Here is a 21,632-nt window from a genome sequence, read left to right on the forward strand (position 1 = left end):
TCGCAGCTCTATAATAAACACACCTACACTGAGAGAGGATAAAAAATGGAAGTTAAACCCAAACCCAGATAAATCTAGCCGCTACTATCTCCTAACCCACCCACACCGACCCCCCTCCCCGGACAGACTCCCCCTCTAGTTCCATCAAAAAGGCACAATCCACTACCCCTACCCCCCCTCAGATCAGAAACCTATGCATACAATAAGTATTCATCAGACTCACAAAACTCTTTCCACTCCTTCCACACTAAGCTCACCCTCCCAAATGACTCAACCTGCGGCTGCATAGCCTCCTCCAGTCTCTGCAGATGTAATATTTCCTGGAACCATTCCGTAATCGTGGGAGCACGAACTGTCTTCCAAAGCCGCGGTATAACCGTTCGCGCTGCAATCAAAAGGAAGCTAACCAGAGTATTCATATATGTTTGCAGTGAACCAGGGAGCATGGAAAGAAGCAACACCTCTGGAGAGTTGGGCAACACCTGACCCGTAATTGTACGAATCAGGTCCACCACCCTAGACCAAAATGCATGTATTATGGGACACTTTCACCATATATGCAACATCGTACCACCTGTGTTCTTGCAACGCAAACATTCATCTGCCAAGGCATGCAGCAGTGTCGGAACCCTATACCACCGGGATAAGATCTTATAATTAGTCTCCAGAGCTTTACAAGAAATAGAGAATTTATGACACAGGACGAAAGCTTTCGACCAGTCAGCCATTGACGGGGTAGAGGCCAGGTCCCTCTCCCAACCCTTTACAAAGGATGGAAGAGCATCAATACTCAAGACTTGTAAAAGATTATAAATGAGAGATATAGTCTTAACCGGTGCAACAGAAGCAGTACAAAAGTGCGCCAGGGTAGTGAGGTCCCTATGCAGACGCAGCTTCGTCTTATTATTTTTGTAAAAATGTTGCAACCTAAGAAAATCCCAGCGCCTAACTATCAATCTTTCCGACTCTGGCACAAGACTATCAAAAGACTTAAGGCCCAGGGGCGTCAAAATCTGGTGGAAGGTTAATGGTGAAGGTCTAGAAGAATAGGACAAAAAATTGTGATTTACCCCCAGGGGGAAATCCTCATTGTTGGAAATCGGCACCAATGGTCCATCCGGAGGTATCACCACCACCAACCCCCCCATAACCTTTTAAACGTGAGAACTACCTTGCCACACAAGGAAGTTGAGTATTTTTAGTAGCTGGATAAAATCGCAGTCTGAGACAGGGTATAGTAACTAGGGGAACCGGTGCCAGTGAGTCCTCCAACATCACCGACAACTTAGAGGGTTTATGACGGAACCAATCCAATATTCTCGCGCTCACCGCAGCAAAGTAATAGAATTGACAGTCAGGGAGACCCAATCCCCCACATCGCTTTCTCCTGCCCAGAGTAGCCTTCGCAATCCGGGGGGGGGGGTCTAGAACGCCAAATAAACCTGTTCAGAGCCTTACCCAACAACCGAAAAAAACGATCTAGGAAGTGCACACGGAATCGTCTGAAATAAGTACATCAAATGAGGCAAAACATTCATCTTGACTACACTAATACGTCCCAACCACGAAAAATCTTTATTCTCCCATTTCGCCAAATCAACTCGAAGAACTTGAAGAAGAGGTAAAAAGTTGATAGAGTAGGAATCCGCAAGGTCCAATGGAATCTTTACCCCCAAATATTTAAGAGAACCCTCTTTCCATGAGAAGGAGTAGTTACCGCGTAACTGTCTAAGTTCCTCTGCTGGTAAGGAAATGTTCATAGCCTCACTCTTAGAGAGATTCATCTTATAATTACTAAAGTAACTATATTTTCGGATGGCTTTCAACAGGGACAGCAGAGATAAGTGTGGCTGCGTGATATAGAACAACAAAAGCAGACATTTTAAATTGCATCTCACCCACCTGGACACCCCGTATGTCACCATTGGTCCTCACCGCAACCTATAAATGTTCCATCACCACGGCTAACAACAAGGGTGAAAGTGGGCATCCCTGCCTAGTGCCATTCCCTATGCTAAACGGAGCAGACAAAGACCCATTGATCCTAATGCGTGCCTGAGGATGCGTATAAAGAGACATTAATCGCGTCGACCTCAACCGACCAACCCCCATCTGACGCAAAGCCACCTCCAGAAATCCCCAATCCACCCGATCAAATGCCTTCTCAGCATCCGGTCACAAAAGCATACAAGGGATGCTATTCTGTTTGACATGGTGTATTAATGAGAAGGTCTTGAGCGTATTATCACGTGCTTCACGCTTTGGCACAAAACCCACTTGATCAGGATGGACCAGCGACCCAAAAAACACGCTCATTCCATTTGCTATCAGCTTAGCGAACATTTTAACATCAGTATTTATGAGGGAGATTGGTCTATAATTAGCACAGAGTTGCGGATCCCTACCCTCCTTTGGAATGACCGTAATGTGGGCCTGTAAAAAAGAAGATGGGAATTTAGTGTGCTCAGAAACTGAATTAAACGACTAACAATAGTGGCACCAGCTCCTCCACCAATGACTTATAAAAACCTGCCGTATACCCATCCGGCTCAGGGCTATTTCCAGCTAGCAGGGCCTTAATAACCTGAGAAAACTCATCTTTAGTAAAAGGCACATCCAACACCCTAGCGTCATCTCCAGACAGAGTAGGAAGTCAGTATCCTGTATATATTCGGACAAAGAGAGCAACGGTTCTGGGGATGCATTGCCGGTAGTTGGCGAGGGTAAATTGGATAACGTGGAATAATAAACGCAAAAGGATGACGCTATGTCTTCCGTCTTATATGCCAATTCCCCCTCCCCATTTTGAATAGATGGTATAAAGGAGACAGCAGCCCTATCCCTCATTGCCCTTGCCAACGCCTTGCCCGCCTTATTACCCCATTCATAATAATAACTCGAACAAACCTGGCCCCTCTCTTATCTAAGAGAAGCTGAATATCATGTCGCGTTCTAGTAAACTCCCGAAGCGTGTGTTCCTGCAACGTGTGCTTGTGCTGAGATTCGAGAGTCTGTAGCTGTGTGAGAAGTGTATCAAGCTTTGCACCCTGCTCCCTTTTAATACGAGCACCAAGCTTAATCAATACTCCTCTAAGAACACACTGAAAATTCTCAGCTGACCTCTTCATCTCTGACAAACACAAGGAATCCTGCAATAAAGATTCGTTGAGACGCCAGGTGAACTCCCTACGCTGTATTGGGGAAAAACGTAGCTCGCAGTGCACCGGAGAATGATCCGACAAAAACACGTTACCTATAGAAGAATCAACCACAAAAGAAAGTAAACTATGGTGGACCAAGATATAATCTAATCTACTGTAAGAGTTATGTGCAAACGAGAAAAACGAGTAGTCCCTATCCTCTGGATGAGATAAGCTCCACGCATCACACAACTGCATATCGCTGAGCCTCTTCCTCAACTTATTCAATTTATTATAAGCCAATGATATCAGGCCTGAAGAAGTGTCAATTACAGGGTTAATGGCCAAATTAAAATCTCCACACAAAATCGGAGTACCAGAAGAAAAAGCACCTAATTCGTCTAGCATTCTAAGAAAAAAAGCGACTTGGTGAGTATTAGGAGCATATACATTGGCAACCGTAACCATACGATCCCCCAATTCACACTTAAGAAAAACATATCATGCCTCCGCATCCATGAGAGAATCTACCACCTTACCCTGAAAGGATTTATGCAAAAATATGGAAACCCCTCTAGTCTTACCCTACCCTACCGGGTAGTACTTATTTTTAATTATCGGCATATGATCAGTTTGGAAGTGGGTTTCCTGTAAACAGAGAACCTGGGTTTTACGTTTATGAAATGAATATAAAGTCTGCGACCTCTTCTCTGGAACATTAAATCCCTTCACGTTCAGGGAAGCAATAGTAAAATCAGCCATTGTCCAAGAACGCGAAGGAATCCAAAATTGGACCGGCAAAGAAACCAGATCCGAGCAGACCAGTCACCGCGATGCTCACCCCACCACAACTAACACCAATTATCCACATCGTGTGCCATGTATACATGTCAAGCAAATAGATAAGCATAACATAAATGAAAAAAACAAAAAAACAAAGACAGGCAAAACATCCTGTCTACAATGCACTATTATATTGTGGCTCTAAGCACTCGAATCACTAATGAGAACCCAAGGATTGTCAGTGAAATCCTATGTGGGGAACACAGAAGACTGCTGTCAAACACAAAAAATCCACTCAGAACAGTGAGAATCGTGTATGGGCCTACACTCCTCAGCCTATCAAACCACTTCAACCTGAAAAAAGAAAGGTTAGAAACATACATCCCAAGGGACAAACCACCAATACCATGAAAGCTTCTAGGTAGGGGAAGCAACCAAGTCCGTCAGGGGGCCTCAAGAATGCCTTCATCCCTGAAGAACTAAAAGTCCAGCACCATACCACAGCACTATCAAAACGTCAAGTCCAAGTATCTCAGCCGGCAACCCTCCCCCCCCCCCAGTCTCTATGGAAAGAAAACAAGTGATACAAAAATACCCCAGTTGAAAAAATACAAGCATCACAGATGGACTAAAAGGGAGGACACTTTAACACTCCCCTCGACCCAGAGGAGACGCTCTTTGCCTCCAACGTTGTTGTCCCTGCTGTCCCTGCTGTCCCTCCGTCCAGATCTGATCCTCTCGATGTACGACGGGCCAGGCAAAGGCAGACAATCAACCTGGAAGGACTCCCAATTCGGTAATGATACATCAGGCAGGCCCAGAGCCCGTAGAAAAGCCGGCAGATCAGCATAAGCAGACAACGAAACAGTTTTGTCCTCCAATCTCAAATGTAGCTCAAAGGGGAATCCCCAACGACAGGGAATACCACGTTGTTGCAAAATGAATAAAAGAGTTAAACATCAAACCTCTTTGCCGAAGTGTTCTTCTCGCCAAATCCGGGAACAGAAGTAGCTTTGCACCGTCAAAATCGATCTCATTTTGCAATCTTGCTTTCTGCATAATATTCTCCTTCAATCCGTAATAGTGGATCCGACAGATGACGTCACGCAGCCTCGAAGGCCCTGTGTGCTCTATCAATCTCAATGTGGGTATCCACAGGTCGGCGTAGCAAGGTGTTGAAGATACCCATTAGTGAAGGAATCAGATCTGGAGTATGCGTTGCTTCCGGCAAACCGCAAATTCGTATATTATTCCGGCGATTTCTGTTCTCCAAATCATCCAATTGCGACTGAAGTTGGACATGCTGCGAAGCGGACACCTTCTGAGCCTCCTGTAGTGAGTATAAGGAAGCAGACATAGACACTTGCAGGGATTCCAGCCGCACGACTTTAGATTGCAGAGTAGAAACCTCCACTTTCACCACATGTAAGTCACTTCTCCAAGCCAATTTCAAGTCCTTGGCCAAAGTGTCCATATCCTGTTTGGAGGGAAGGAGCACCAATAGTGCCTACAGTTCCGGGTGCCCTCTTAGAGTCTGAGCAGCGATGTCTGGCGTCGGCAAATCTGCCATCGGATTTCCCTGGAAAGAAGGCAATGGAGACGACACCTCTACTGGAACTGTCCGAGATCTGTGAGGTAAGCACGTCACTGGGGGTACAACCCCATCATCCGAGGATGAGGTCTCCATATCCAGCAGAGCAGAGCAGCACCCGGTGGATTAGGGGACAGAGATGGAGCCTGCAAGAACAGTCACCCGGGCACCGAAGCATAAGACAACAGAGACTCCTCACCCAGCTCCTGTATGAGCACGTGGTCCGCCTCCACACCATCTCCCTCCATGCTCTCCTCTCACCTCCTCCGCTCTCAGCACAGGGCGGCCGCCATCTTGACTCGGCCTCGTGGAGTCTCCAGCATCTCTAGGTAAGTGTCTCCCCAGCTCTCCAAGCGGCTCCTCACTGCCCCTGCCATCTGGAACCCTCTGGGAGTCTTTTTGGTGCGGGTCTTCCACATTTTGCTGCGGGTTTGTCCCTGGAAAGCTGAGGCCTAAGCAGAGCTCACCTCACCCACGTCTGCTCTCCAGCGCGCCTAGCCACGCCCCCCTAAATACATCTTTTATTTCATATTTATGTTTTTTGTTTGTGAAGTTTATATATATTGAGAGCTCATTAGTGCAGTTTGAATTGAAGCTACTTAGAATTTACATTTTGCTTTCTGTACAGTGCTGAAGGAGATTTTAGCACAATATATTCAATAGTATAATATTATAGATCCTTTTTATTATTAAAATGTAACCTTTGACAATATTCTACAAAGCAATGATGGAACTTTGTTGTTTTTGATAGGGAGTGGCCAGATAATCTGGATAACAGAAGTCTGAACGTGGTGTTAACCAAATGGAAGGTGCATATTGTATCCCTAAATTAATTAAATCTAATAAATGTCCAATGTGACAATCACTTTAAATAGGATATCAGGGCTGAACCCTGACATCCTTTCTTCAACAGGATTCCACTACAGATGTTGCCATGACTTTCAGACAAAAAGTGGCAATATGGGGGAAAGTGGTAGTTTAAGACTCTGCTGATGCCTGTAATATTTAGCTGGTGACGTCACTCAGTCCATACTTCCTGCTGACTCCATTCTTAAGTATCAGACCAGAAAAGGACCCACAGGAAAACAGAGTAACTGAGTAGTTTTATTATTATTATTTGAACCAACCTACATTTAATAAGCCTTATGGGGGGGCAGGATCATGACTGTCCATTCTGGGGACTGGACGGCCGCTTTAACTTACTCAACTAACTTATTTTCTTAATCTGATCTACTGGGAATGTGTAGTAGCACAACAATTTTTGAGAATGAAACAGTTTTTCACCCTGGCAGCACTGTGTAGCGTCCATGGCCGTCAACCGTCAGGATTACTCACACCCCGGCGGTCGCAGCCATGGATCTATGAGCGCTGGCTCGTATCTCCTCCCCAGGAGACGCCAGCGCTCTCTTCCGCTCCGGTCAGCTGTGTCCCGTACATCGGAATCCCGCCCATGGGAATCATCATCAATTAGCCCATGATCACCCTGGACTATAATAAGGGCCCTGCCCCTTTGCTTATTGCCTGAGCGTTGTTAGTTTTCCCATGTTAGTCTTTGCAAACGGTCCCTTAGTGTTTGCCCTGTTACCGTGCCCTGCTGCCTGTTTCCTGTATCCCGTGCTGTGTTATTGTTCCTGAGCCTGTTGGTGATTGGAGTCATGTTCTGCTGCCCTTGCTGTCATCCGCCATGTCTAGCGCAACCTACTGAACCTGCTGTCGTCCGGCGCATCCTACTGCACCTGCTGTCATCTGCTATGTCTGGCGCAACCTGCTGCACCTGTTGTCATCCGTGCTAAAGCCTCTGCCACTGTCTGGACTATTCAGGTACCCTTGTGCTGGACTTGTATTGCTTGGGTGCTCTGTTGTTTGGCCAGCTGCCTCCCTGCTACGGCGGTGCAGCCTAGTGGGTCCACATACCCACAGACCGTGACACACTATACTTATTCTATAATCAACTTTACTTTGTCCCTGATGACTAAATGTAATTGAATGCTTATGTTTAGCAACAGGGCACCACCCATGGAAAAAAGTAGCTAGCACGCAGATGTCTATTCGAAAATACCACATACTTCAAAGCTGAACACCTAATGTAACATTTTCTTCATCGTTCTAGGTACAGGCTTCCATTTCCATTTTGTCACATAATTCTTCTGATGAAGATATCAATTTCACCTTGCTGTCTCGAAGATAGAGAGATGCCATCCTCTCTAGGAAATTGGATATTTCATGAAGGATTTACGTGAGCTAGAACACTGCAGGGCTTGTATGTTACCATTATTATCTTGCGGAACACTTGACCTCAAGAGGTTGCTGCACAAGCTCCTCTTTTTTTTTTTGTCTTTAGGCAGAACAGCAGAGGCTGGGGACAAACAGGCCCTCCAAACACATTCTTTTGTGTAGACCTGCATGGACTTAAAAATAAAATATATCCATACTTTATTTTCCAAGACACAAAGGAGCACTGCATGTCCGAAATAAATTGAGACCATCACTACTCACCCTTGTTTTGAAACCAGACATCTCTGCATTGAAGTATGGGATCATCAGGTGCAAAACACGCAGTGCCATGCTTTTAATGAGGTCTAAAATGTACCTTTTTGTGAAAAAGCTTTCAAATGGCACTCAACCCCCCCCCCCCCTTAATAAATGCAGGATAAGGGGTCAGACAGCACATTTAGAGACACAGTAACAGGAGGCACATCTATTTTCTAAAACTAACATTAGGTTCAGTATAATATGTGAAATTTGGCAAAAATGGAGACATCGCTTTAATACTCTGTATAACAACACAATAATGAAGGTCCTATTGTAAATTAATTTTTACCTTAGGACTAAAAGTAAATTCCACTTTTGAGCAACAATTTACATTACAGTATATATATAATTTACAAATAATCTATTTAATTTATTGTCTAGCAATGTTAAGATTCGTCTCCATTCATGTTTAAAGCTAAATTCAAAATTTCACTGGTGTCCTCTAACCAAAGTTCATTGTAGGAGGTCGGTCAACAGTTATACAGACAGCAAAGTGTACAGTAGACTGAATTTTTAAAAAAAACTAAGTATATGAATGGTGAGAAAAAAACTAAAGTTAATAAAAAAACCAGTACAAACAAGTAAGAACTTCAAATTTACTCAACTCTTTTCTAGAAGTATTAAGGCTTTAGCAAGCTCTGTTTAAAAACCGGTCATCTTGAAATAAGCAAGAGAAGCTAAGCAGATTGCTATATAGTTTTGCGGGAAAAAGATTTAAAGGGGTTATGTGGAGATCGGAAAGTATTAGCGAGTGTACTCACTGCAGTATCTGAGTACACTCGCTAATACACATTCCGGTTCCCCGTCGCGCTGATTCTGAGATTTTAATAGATTTTCATATTGCTGCCGGGGGGACCGGAAGTCTTGTTGCACAGTTTTCTTTGACGATACGACTCTTCGTCATGTGACTGACCCCGCTGTACTCTATGTAATCGCTGTAGCAGTAGTTTCTTCTTGTACATAGATTACAGCGGGTTACAGTGACATGAGGAAGAGTCATGTCGTCATGAAGAAAAACTGTGCAACTAGACTTCCGGTCTCCCGCCAGCGCTAAAAAAATCGATTAAAATATAATAATCAGAATCAGCACGACGGGGAACCAGAAAATATATTAGTGAGTGTACTCACATACTGCAGTGAATACACTGCTAATAATTTTCGCTCCCCACAAAACTCCTTTAATATAACTTGTATTTTATTAATTTAAGTCCCTGCTCATTGTGAGCTGAGGAATTCACTTGGTGGTCTCACTTAATGACTGACAGCCTACCCTGTGTGAGTGCAGATACAGAGATAGTTGTCAATCACTGAGTAGAACCGCCCACTGGACTCCTAAAGCCAGAGTGAGCAGGGGAATAAATACATTTAATATTTGTAAATATTCCATATTTATAAATACATACACAATATATATATATAAATATATACACATATGTATATCAATTTGCTCAGTCAATACCTTCAGCTATGTTTTATCATAGTAAACTGCATTTGGCAAATACTACACAATCTCCCCCTATGTGAGATTGTTCTCTCCTTTACTTCTCTAACGGCTTGCAGATAGTATTTCCTAAGTGTGGTAGAAGAATCGATAAACAGAATCTGAGGTCAGGGCTGACAGAGTTCATTCAACATGATAAAACAGATACAGGTCAGGGCAGGCAGCAATACAGAGGCAGGAAAAAGTCTGAGACAAATCGAAAATAGCAAACAAAAAAGACTTTCATAAATAGACAGGATTCAAGAACCTTGTTCAGGCAAGGTTTGGCATTTCTGAGCAGGTTTAACTGATCAGAGGTGATCAGTCACATACTCAGCACTGACCAGCTGACATAGACATGTCCCTTTAAGATGTAGCAGCATACACAGTGCTATGGGGAGACCAGTGGCAGTGAAACATAGAGAGGGAGATCTGGCGCACAGGTAGGTGTAGCCGCCGGTTACCCGTTCTACTTCCTCTTACTACTACAGGCTGTAATGTCTTCTCAGACCGCCCTTTCTCGCTGCTGCTAAGATGGCTCTTCTCAGTAACTGCAGCCTGCTTCGTGAAATCTGAGAGATGGTGCACCTTGCTAGAGAGAACAGTCTGTGTGCTTAGGAGCCTAAGGCCAGCTTTTACTAATAAAATATGACTACAGAGGAAACTGTACTCAGGATTGCTCTGTAAACCACAAAATTCTGTACACGAATACACAAAGAACAATACACAGGAGTGAAAATTGACTTAGGAGCAAAAAAGGTATTTTACAAAGTTGATTTTTATACACTATAGCTACTGATCCCAACTTGTTTAATGGTAACTCTGTGCTTTAATCATGGGAATGAGGCGACTTGACAGATACTTTCTAAACTACAAACCCCCAACATTGTCCTTAGCCCAGGAAGCCTATATAAAGGTGGTTTTCCCACAGTGTGTATGCTAGCCAAAGTGTATATTCATATGTTATAAAGGGAGTCCTATTCTACCTACCTTCATTATAATCGGGCTGCAGATCTTTTACTTTTTGAGCGGTTATCCCTCCTATAGATCTTTTTATACAAAATAATCATCTTATTTCCCATAATTACTGATTAACCTATCAACACTATTAGTCAAGAGCATCAGAATATACAAAAAAACACCTAAAACATATATACAAATTAAAGTACCGTTATGCCATGCTCACACAGAGTTTTTTGGCACTTATTTTTAAGTGGAAACCGCATTGGAATCAGCACAAAAAAACGACCGAAACCGCCTCTCATTGATGTTGAGCGAAATGCTCTTTGCTCTCGCGGTTCCGTCTCTGATCTCCCATTGAAATCAATGGGAGGCAGAGAAAGCGTTTTTTGCATTTTTTGCCCGCGGCGCTCAATTCCTGTGGCCAAAAAACACTGCAAAAACCACGGCAATAAAGTGCAGGCTTGTTCTGCCTTCAAAACACTCTGTGTGAACAGGGTCTTAGACTCTTAAACATTAGGGACATTCATATTGGCAAACATTTCTAAACCCGCAAATTGCGATAAGATTGTTTCCAGTTGGATTTACCACCAATCTAAAGACAATAATAGCAAAAACATAAACCTCTATGTTAGATCCTACCTATACTGACAACTGACATTGTAACATACTAGCTGCTTGAGTAGGACATGGTCATAATGGACTTTCATCCCATGAATGCAAACAATTATTGTTTTCATTCACTGACCTCAAACAAAAATCTTGAAAATGGTAAGGACGACAAAGTATCGTAGAAAGTTGGAGACAGTTTTATTATACAACAATGAAGCTTCAATCACATTGGATAGCCTCTTTCACCTGTACAGTTATCAAAGGAACCACAAATCCCTGAGCGCATGATCCATCCTTTTAGTTGAAATGCCCTTACAGGGCATATGGACAGGGGATGTACTGTTAAAAAAACACCTTTAATAAAGGTATATTGCAGATATGATTTTATTGTGAAACCCCTTTAATGCAAAACATCAGAATTAAAAAAAGGAGAAATAATCAATACTATGAAGTTAAAGAGGACCTGTCAGCTCTCCTGACATGTATATTTTAGTCAATACTTGATTTTCCCATGAAATAACAATTCTGGAGCATATTTTATTAGTACTCTGCATTGTGCTGTTCCTCTGTTATTCCTCCCAGAAATGTATGAATAAATTGACAACTGTCTTGCCAAAGGGGTGTGTCCCTACACAGTCTCACTCTGTCAGCACTGATTGGATAGTGTCAGACTGTGTAGAGAAACATCCCTCACTGGTAACACCCAGTTGTCAAGTTATTCATACATTTCTAGGAGGAAAACAGGGGAAGGGCACAACATCAAAAAGATGCTCCAGAATTTTTATTTTATTAGGAATACAATTATTTACTAACACAGACGTGTCAGGTGAGGTGAAAGGGCCTCTTTAAACTCATTATAGTCTAGTCATTTGGTAGTGCAGCACACACAAGCTGCGTATATGGAAACATTACCTTGGGGAAGTAGAATAAATAGATAATTGGGAGAATAACATCAGGCCATACACTTTACCTGCAATGGTATAACCGGTTTAAATATATTATGCACTGTGCCTCATAAAAAAGGAATGTTGTCTTGCATATGCTCATTCTGGCTGGAAGGAACACCGTGCTTACAATGTTACCGGCTTGCTTTGTGGAAAATGGACATCCCATATCCTAGCCATCCAATACTGCACTTCTGTGATAATCAATGCACAATGAGATTGCTCAATGACGTTATTGTATAGGGTAATGTTCCTCTATGTGTTTCGTCTTGAATATTACTTATGATTTTTCAGAACTGATGAAGATTAAAGTTTCCAGCATGGGATATCTAACGTAAAATATCAATGACAATGATGGGTGCTATCTGTTTTAAGCAGCAGAGGGGAAGTTATATTGTTACTTGTGTCTGAGAGTGAATATGCCATGTTAACATAAAAACACAAACCACGGGCTGTAGAACTGAACATTAACACACTGATTACATTTGTTATAAACTTATGATGTAGTTTACTGGACACATTACAATGTAATAGCTTCTTTTAAAACCATTATAAAAATGTAATATACAGACGCCTTGCTAGCAGAGTTTCCGTGCTTCCCAAAACTCAAAGGAAGCTTAAAATCTTTCTTATTACATTTGCCTGTCTGCTGTGAGATTTAACTTCGCTATGCGGTACACAATAATACCTATTTGCAAAACATTTTAAGATACATACTTTCGCTTGCTTTCTTATTGTGAGGACATTCCAAAAAAGTCAATAAAATAATTCATTGCTATAAAAGGACTAGAAGCTTGTACTCCTATAAAAACAACAAATGTGAACAGAAGAGGCCATATTGGGCTGAGAGAACAGTAGAGGGGCTGGTTTATGAGTAGATAAAAAGGACAGGTTTAGTAATATCTCCATTTATTTCCGTTTGGTTGGTAGTCCTATAGTTAGGGTGGGCTACAGACTTAAGGCCCTATTACACCGGCCGATTATCCACCCAGTATGCTATTCAACAATGATGTCGCCAGTGACTATTTGTTGAGGTTTTTGTTGCATTTTTTTTATGTGTTTTTTTTTTGTAAAAATAGCAAATATATTTTCCTGTCATTTTTACCGTAAAACGGTCAAAAAAAAGTGTTAACATACACTAAGGAGGAGAGAGGCTGTATGCCACAAAGTTAGTAATTTAATCCTTTTAATGCTGAAAAATGTTGGTGCTATAATTATTCCGATAACCAGATTTTTTTCCCCACATTCATAACCATAGAAGCCATAATTTTTTATTTTAATGTCACCATGGTCTTATTTTTTGTGAGACAAGCTGTAGTTTTTTTAAGTGACTTTCTCCATTGCACATAAGTAAGCATTTAATTTAGATACATTTTTATTCTGGGTTAAATGCCTTAAATGCCTAAAAAAAATAGCAATTTCAACATTTTTATGTACACCATTTACTTATCACCATAAATAATGAATTGTATGGGATATTATTTAATAAGGTATATTACAAACATTTATTTTATTACAATTGTTTTAGTGCCATTATTTTTTTGTTAATTTACAGAAAAGGAAAAGTAACTTTTACTTTTCATCGTTTTTCACACCTATAATGTACTTGAAATAAAGAGAAATATATATATTTATATACTAGTACACTATGCCTAGGAAGAAGAATATTGAGGTTTTGTCAGATAAATACTCTCATAGACAACAATGTAGCCTGTGGTTCACTGTTAGGGGGAGTTCACATGGAGTTTTTTGACAAGTTTTTTTGATGCGGAAACCGCCGAAAATGCCTCCAATTGATTTCAATGGGAGGCGGAGGCGTTTTTTCCCACGGGCGGAAAAACAGTCTCGCGGGAAAAAGAAGGGACATGCCCTATCTTCGGGCGTTTACGCTTCCGACCTCCAATTGACATCAGTGACCAATCAGCGTCATACACTTCTCAAGTGTATGACGCTGATTGGTCACTGATTGGTCAGCGTTATAAACTCCTCTGTACAACGCCCAGTTGGTCAAAAGTAAAAACACGCCAAGTTGGTCATTAAGAAACTAATTAGCATAAATCTAAAATTGCTCATAACGTACTCGAAAATTATAGTTTTTCAAAATAAAAAAAAACACTGCTATTATCTACATTACAGCGCCGATCAGATTATGTAGGATATAGGGCACTTATAATCTGGTGACAGAGCCTCTTTAATGGCAGCCGGGGGCTTACTGAAGACCCCCAGGTCTGTCATCCTTGTTGTACTTCTATTATAACAGAAGTATTGCAGTGTATTATATCAGCGATCAAATAGTCAAGTTCCCTAGTGGAACTACAAAAATGATGTAGAAACAAACTTAAATAAAAAGTTTTTTTTTTTTTAAAAAACCAGAAGAGAACTATTTTTCCCATAAAAATATGGCAACAAATATAAAAAATAAAAAAGTACACATAATTGGTATCGCCACAATGATAACGACACGTTCTATAAAACGGAGGCATTATTTACCCTGCACGTTAAAATTTTTTTTTAAAAAAAACGATGTCAGAATTTCTGTTATTTATTCAGCCCGTCTCCCAAAAAATTAAATAAGTGATCCAAAAGTTGTATGTACTTCCAAAATGGTATCAGTAAAATTTCGGCTCATCCTGCAAAAAAACAAGCCTAAAAAACCTCTGTCAACGTCATAATAAAAAAGATGTGTCTCAAAATTTAAGAGACGAAAACAAATGATTTGTTTTAAAATGTCATTTTATTGTGCAAATGTAGTAAAAAGAAAAAAACATATATAAATCTGGAATCGCCGTATTAGTATCAACCCGCAGAATAAAGTTAACATGTCGTTTAAACCGCATGGTGAAAGGCGTAAAAAACAAAATCAAAAAATCAAATGAGGAATTGCTGTCTTTTTTTCTATTCCCTCCCACCATTAAAATTATAAAAAAAAATTCAATACATTATATGTGCCTCGAAATGGTGAAATTAAAAAAAATACAACTCATCCTGCAAAAAAGCAAGCCCTCATATGGATACAACGACAGACAAATTCAAATGTTATGGTTCTCGGAGCGAAGATGCAAACACAAAGAAAAATTGCTGTTACCTCAAAGCCCAAAATAGTTGCATCTTTAAGAGGTTAAACATGTTGAAGCATCGCCCAAGAACTGCCAGAGTGCTATGAGGAAACCTCTCACAACGTCCTGTGTACTAGAAACTACACAGCACGTCAGAACACAGCAGTGTCTTGTGTAGTTTCTACTACTGCCCTGTGTGAGAAAAACTACACAGGACCTAATGCAGGGCAGAGACCAACAGTGGACCCTCCCAAGTCGGTGGGCCCTGACATCTGTCCGACCTTGTCGGGTGCTAAGGCCGGCCCTCATTATAGGACTAAACACAAACAATAAGACACAGATGTAAGAACTGGTTTATGCTATAGTGTTCAGCTCACTCCCTATATGTTTCTTGTGTGTTTTTTTTTTTATACATTTTTACAATAAAAGAGGACACATTTTTCAGACCAGAGACCAAACACAGGAAAATAGTCTGAACTTCAATGTTGGTGATTAGAACCAATGAATAAAAAAAAAGGAAATAACCTTCTTATCACTTGAACAGATCCCAAGGGGCTAGACTGTTTCTTTATAAAAAATCAATATAGTAAACAAAAAAACAAAAAAAGGATATGGGCAGGGATAGGAGTTGACAGAATGTGGGAAAGTACAGGAAAAAAACCCTACTCCCAATCAGGAAGGGTTGGAGAAAGAGGGGAAACAAAAATTGCTATATACACATGAGGCTGGCATGCCCTTCGAGAGAAGGGTCAGAGCCTCTAAAGGAAAAGATATTTACTCTTAATGCAACACGATTCAAAAAATTGTAAGAGGTTTTTTACTTTACCCAATCAGGTACTTCCTCCACCTCAACAATGTTCATGGATTTAGGCAAAACCGAAGATCAGAGACAAGATGTTAGGGGCTATCAGATTTTATTTTAGGGATTGCATGATCTACTTTTACCTAACCAAAAATCTATGCAAAGTCAGCTAACAGCAGCACTTAATGGCCTTACTTCCTTTTAACCCCTTAGTGACCAGCCCATTTTAGGCCTTAATGACCAAGCTATTTTATTCGTTTTTCTATAGTTGCATTCAAAGAGCTATAACGTTTTTATTTTTTCGTCTACATAGCTGTATGAGGACTTGTTTTTTGCGGGATTAGTTGTGCTTTTTAATGGCACCACTTTTGGGTACATATAATTTTTATATGAACTTTTATTAACCTTTTTGGGGGGGATTATAAAAAAAAACTGAAATTCGCCATTGTTCTATGCGTTTTTAAATTGACGCCGTTCACTGTGCAACGTAATTAACATGTGACCTTTATTCTATGGGTCGGTACGATTACGGCGATACCACATATGTGGAGGTTTTTTTATGTTTTACGACTTTTGCACAATAAAAACACTTTTGAACTAAAATTATTTGTTTTTGCATCGTCGCTTTCCAAGAGCCGTAATTTTTTTATTTTTCCATCAATGTAGTGATTTTTTGGGCTTGTTTTCTGCGGGACAAGACGTAGTTTTGAATGGTACTGTTTTGGGGTACATGGGACTTATTGATTCATTTTTATTATGACTTTTTTGGGGGGCAATGGAAAAAATTGCAATTTCGCCATAGTTTTTTGCGTTTTTTTTTTACGGTGTTCACTTTGCGGTTTAAATTACATATTAACTTTATTAATGGAGTCATTACGGTCGCGGCGATACCACATATGTGTACTTTTTTTTTTTTTTTACACTTTTACTAAATAAAACCACTTTTTATGGAAAAAAATGGTTTTATTTATTTTTTTACTGTACTTTTTATTAATAATCTTTATTTCACTTTGATGACTGATTTTATTAGTCCCACTAGGGGACTTTACTGTGCGATGTTCCGATCGCTGCTATAATGCTCTGGTATACTTCGTATACCAGAGCATTATTGTCTGTCAGTGTAAATCTGACAGGCAATCTGTTAGGACGTGCCTCCGGCACGTCCTAACAGGCATATGTCCAGGGCAGACCTGGGGGCTTTTATCAGTCCCCCGGCTGCCATGACACCCCATCGGAGACCCGCGATTGCATTCGCGGGCCGCCGATGGGTGACAGAGGGAGCGCACTCCCTCTGTAAACAAAGTTAAATGCCGCGGTCGCTATTGACGGCGGCATTTAACGGGTTAAACGGCCGCGATCTAAGTAAACTTCGATCGCGGGCGTTGGAGCAGGAGCTCAGCTGTCATCAGACAGCAGAGCCCCGGCTCCTGCCTGCACGGGAGACCCGTGCAGGACTTAGACTAGGCTGACGTGAAAAGGCGTCAGCCTAGCCTAAAGCCCAGTAGTGAATCACGTAAAAAGGCGTATTAGTGGTCACTAAGGGGTTAATGTTCTTGGTTCCAAAAACAAGGAATACAGACATGAGAGGGGCATTTTGAGCCAAAGCATCGATCTGATCAAACCAAGTCTGATGAAGTTACAGACTCAAAGTCTTTTTTGGCTACCTCCACATGATGCATGAGAAATGTTTTTTATTCCTTAATGCCTATAATTTCACTTATAAGGTAGAAGAATTTAAAGGATTTAATCATGGACTTATGTATAATTAAATGGACACTAAATTTTCAAACAACTTATTCTAATCTAATAGTATACCTGATATAGAACAACTTTGTAATTTGCGTACTGTTAAAATTTAGTTGTTTTATCCTGCATGCAAATTCTGTTTAAATTTACTGCTGCTAGGTGTCTCCCTTCCTGTAATCCGCTGACAACCCACTGTTGTCAAGCAATGGCCAACCCTGGTTAAAAAGCAGAAGGTGGGGGTATGTCACCTCACTGCCTACTATACTAGACTGTTCACGTCTTTGACAGTGGGCAAACTTACAAAATCAGCAAGGGATCAAATACTTATTTCCTTCACTGTATGTGCAATGCATGTCAGACATGATAGCAGTTAAGTTCCACCCAATAGCTTTGAGACAACTGAGAATTAGAGAGAGCCTGCAGGGGGGAAAACTGCTAAAAAAAAAAAAAAAAAGTAGAATACAAATCATATAATGGTCAGAAATAGTGTTATTCCTCACGTACACACATATGACAGCTTATACGAAGAAAAAAAAAGTCACCTGTAAAGTTAGGTACATTTAAAACGATGTTTATGTATTTAGTTTATACAGATGGTGTAATGGATTTGCCAGACACAGGTTCTGTGTCAACACCTGGGGTTAATCAGCCTTCATCAGCTCCAAGGTCTGCTAGAGTGATGCGATCTGTTACCACTCAGGCTCGCAGGCTGAGGAGAGGGAGAACCTATCACAGCCTTGCCTGACGGTTCTGCTCCCGCCCTTGGTCTATTTATACCCTCACTTGCAGTTGTTCCTTGCCTGTGATAGTCTTGTTTCCTGGCTCTGTGATTCCTGCTATTTACATTATTGACCGCTGTTACTTTTTGACCCTGGCTTGACTGACTCTTCTCCTGCTCTGATTTTGTTACTACGTACTCTCCTGGTTTGACTCAGCTTGTTCACCGCTGCCTGTAGCTCACGGTGTTCTGTGGGCAACTGCCACTACTTCCCCCTTTGCTTCTGTGTGCCCTTGTCTTGTGTTGTCTGTCTTTCATGTATTGAGCGTAAGGACCGTCGCCCAGTTGTACGCCGTCACTTAGGACGGGCCGTGCAAGTAGGCAGGGAATGAGTTGCGGGTAGATTAGGGCTTACCTGTCCGTCTCCCTACCCCGATTCGTTACAGATGGCATGGAGTGAAGATTTATAGAACAGATAGAGATGAGAAGGTATAGTATAGTGCAGAAAATGGGGCTCTCTGTGTGTTTTGGGTTGGAGCTATCAAGTTTATTTGAGGGACAAACAAAGAGTAAGATTGATGCCACTCTCAATATAGCTCAGCTTTTTCTGACAGTCCACACGTGGCTAGGATGAAGAGGGCTAGATGAACTGAAGGATAGGCAGCATAAGGATAGTTTAGCCCCTTTACTCTCATATCCTTTCCTACTACTACTGGCTACTTTGTCTATGTTCCAGGGAACCCTGTTTCAAACAACCGACCCATCCGGGGCAGCAGAGTAAGTCGCGGACCTGTGGAAAGAGATCAACCAAGAGCCTAGGGTACTGTATAGAAGAAAAAATATATACTTTAGTATTTCTTACGGTCCACATATATTGTTTATTCTCTCTCTATATACTGCAGGAGTTCCCTGTTTCACTGCAGATTAATGAAAGTTTTACTTACCTAACATTTCAGTGGATATATAATTGTATTTGTAGGAAGTTTACCTATATATAGTCTTCATTGATTCTAACAACATAGGTGCATCCATCACATACAGAGTATATTATTATAAGCTCTATCAGAGGAATTCACACACATGTAGGTAATATTCTGGATTGTTTGGGACATACTAACATTTTTTTTTTACATTTTTCATTTAAAATAATGCAGAGTAAGCAAAATAGAAGTTCAACCGACTCACCAGCCGCTTAATGACTCTCAGCAGTAGCTTTTGATGCCTGGGTTCTCTCTTGGACAGCAGAACCTGAGCAAAACTTTCAATGTTGTCTGGTGTCATACTATCCTGGTTTTCCCCACCATAGAGCTGGACCATCAGTGACAGGCATTGCGATGAGTTTTCATAGATTTCTAGATCTTCTGATGGCAACTGAAATGAAAAGCTCAATTATTATTCTCATAAGATCTGTATTTTCTATTATGTTTCTAGAATTGTAGGTAAACATGTTTCATGTACTACCCAAGAGGTCTATATGTGAATTTCTATTAGTCATCTATGGAAAAAAACACGAATACACAGTATAAGAAACGTAACATATAATAATAATTGTGTGTGTGTGTGTGTTTTTCTAGGTCAGAGGAGCGTCTTTCTGAAGACTTCCTGTAAAGGATCTGCCAGGCACAGCTTCGGGGTTAACTCCCATATGTAATCAGTCGGCACCTGAGTCTATGTCTCGTTATAAATGAGTCCGAGAGCAGAAAAGAAAAGATCAACGGAGGAAAGTTCAGGGGCGTCAGGAGCCAAGGAGAAGGCCCACTCTTGGGGCCCTTCCAGGAGCAGGGACATAATTATACCCACCCGCTGGCTCTCAGAACCTGAGGAGTGAGGCTTTAAGCGAAAGTAGAGCCTACAACTCTCCCGAAAGGAGAGAAAAGTCCTCTGGTCCCCTGAGAACCGGTCAGGCAACTTGAGGTGGGGTTCAAGAGGTGAGGTGAGGGGCACTACCATGGTAGCGTCAGGCTGATTGACCCTCTGAGCCAGGGCCTGGACCTGTAGGGAGAGACCCTGCATTTGCTGGGCCAGGGTCTCAAGGGGGTCCATAGTAGAGACAGGGACCAGGGTAGACTAGGTAACGGGCTTGTGATTATGTAATGATAGGGTTAGGGAAACTGACAAGTGAGCCCTAATCTACCCGCCACTCTGTCCCTGCCTACTTGCAAAGACCCGCCCTAGGCGACGTGGTACAACTGGGCGGCGGTCCCTACGCTCAGTAAGTGCACGAGACAAACAGACAAGGGTACACAAGCTAAGGGAGATGGGACAGTTGCCCACGGCAACACCGTGAGCAACAAGAGAGGTGAACGAGCAGAGTCAAACCAGGAGTGTACGAGGTACCAAACGCAGAGCAGGAGAGTAGTCAGTAAGCCAGGGTCAGTATGGAGCAGGATCAAATATTCAGAAGCTGTAGCAAGGCCAGGAAACCACACGAGAAGAATCACAAGCAAAGGAGGAACAGGAAAGGCAGGTATAAATAGACCGAGGGCGGGAGCTAGCTGAGTCTGGCCAGGCTGCGATAGGCTCTCCCACTCCTAAGCCTGCCAGCCTGAGTGGTGGAAGCTGGAGTCAGTCTCAGAGACATAGACTCAGGTGCCGACTGATTACCTATGGGAGTTAACCCCGAAGCTGTGCCTGGCAGATCCTTTACACTTCCATTTAGAAAATTAGCGTGTCACCCTCAAAAAGCTTCTATTGTGTCAGTGCTCATTGCAAACATAATGTTAAATAGAATTGAAATAGTAAAATTAATATAAGATTATGTAAAATATGTAATAACTTACAAATTATGTAACCTGTAAATACATTTATTTTTTTACCCAGAGTTCATTACACTTTCACCTTGAAGCTATAGACTGACCTCTTTTTCTTTTGTCTACAGCTCCCACTGATTATTACAAAGAAATTCTCAATATAATAGTCTACTTTTCCATTTCTTTCTGGACAAAAGTTGCCCTCTGCTTCCCTATCACTGTGTAGTGAGGTTACCATAGATGTTCACCTGTCAATTAAAGGGAATGCATCATTTATTTAACCCCTTCTCAACATCTGCCACACATGTATGGCTGAAGTCAGAAAAGATAGGCTGGAGTGGGCTCATGGGCTAGGCCTGCTCCATATGCTGCGTGTATTACAGCTGACACCCTGCACTAAGCGAGGATAACCGCTTACATAATGCAGTCAATAGCAATCGCGGGGTGCCAGAGGCCGGGTCCGTAAAAGTCTCAACTATTCGAATTTAACATTATTTATTCCACATGATGGTAAGAAA

General features: G+C 41.6%; 1 protein-coding gene across 1 annotated transcript in view; it reads right to left on the reverse strand.

The window, feature by feature from the left end:
• The window catches only part of ULK4 (unc-51 like kinase 4), a 771,869-nt gene that overhangs the window by 153,134 nt on the left and 597,103 nt on the right, over nucleotides 1-21,632 (reverse strand). The window contains exon 35 of the mRNA XM_075827083.1: nucleotides 19,550-19,735. Within this exon, the coding sequence (XP_075683198.1) occupies nucleotides 19,550-19,735 (186 nt within the window). The remainder of the gene's footprint in view (nucleotides 1-19,549; nucleotides 19,736-21,632) is intronic.

The sequence above is a fragment of the Rhinoderma darwinii genome, chromosome 5 (genome assembly GCF_050947455.1).
Source record: "Rhinoderma darwinii isolate aRhiDar2 chromosome 5, aRhiDar2.hap1, whole genome shotgun sequence".
NCBI classification, from domain to species: Eukaryota; Metazoa; Chordata; class Amphibia; order Anura; family Rhinodermatidae; genus Rhinoderma; species Rhinoderma darwinii.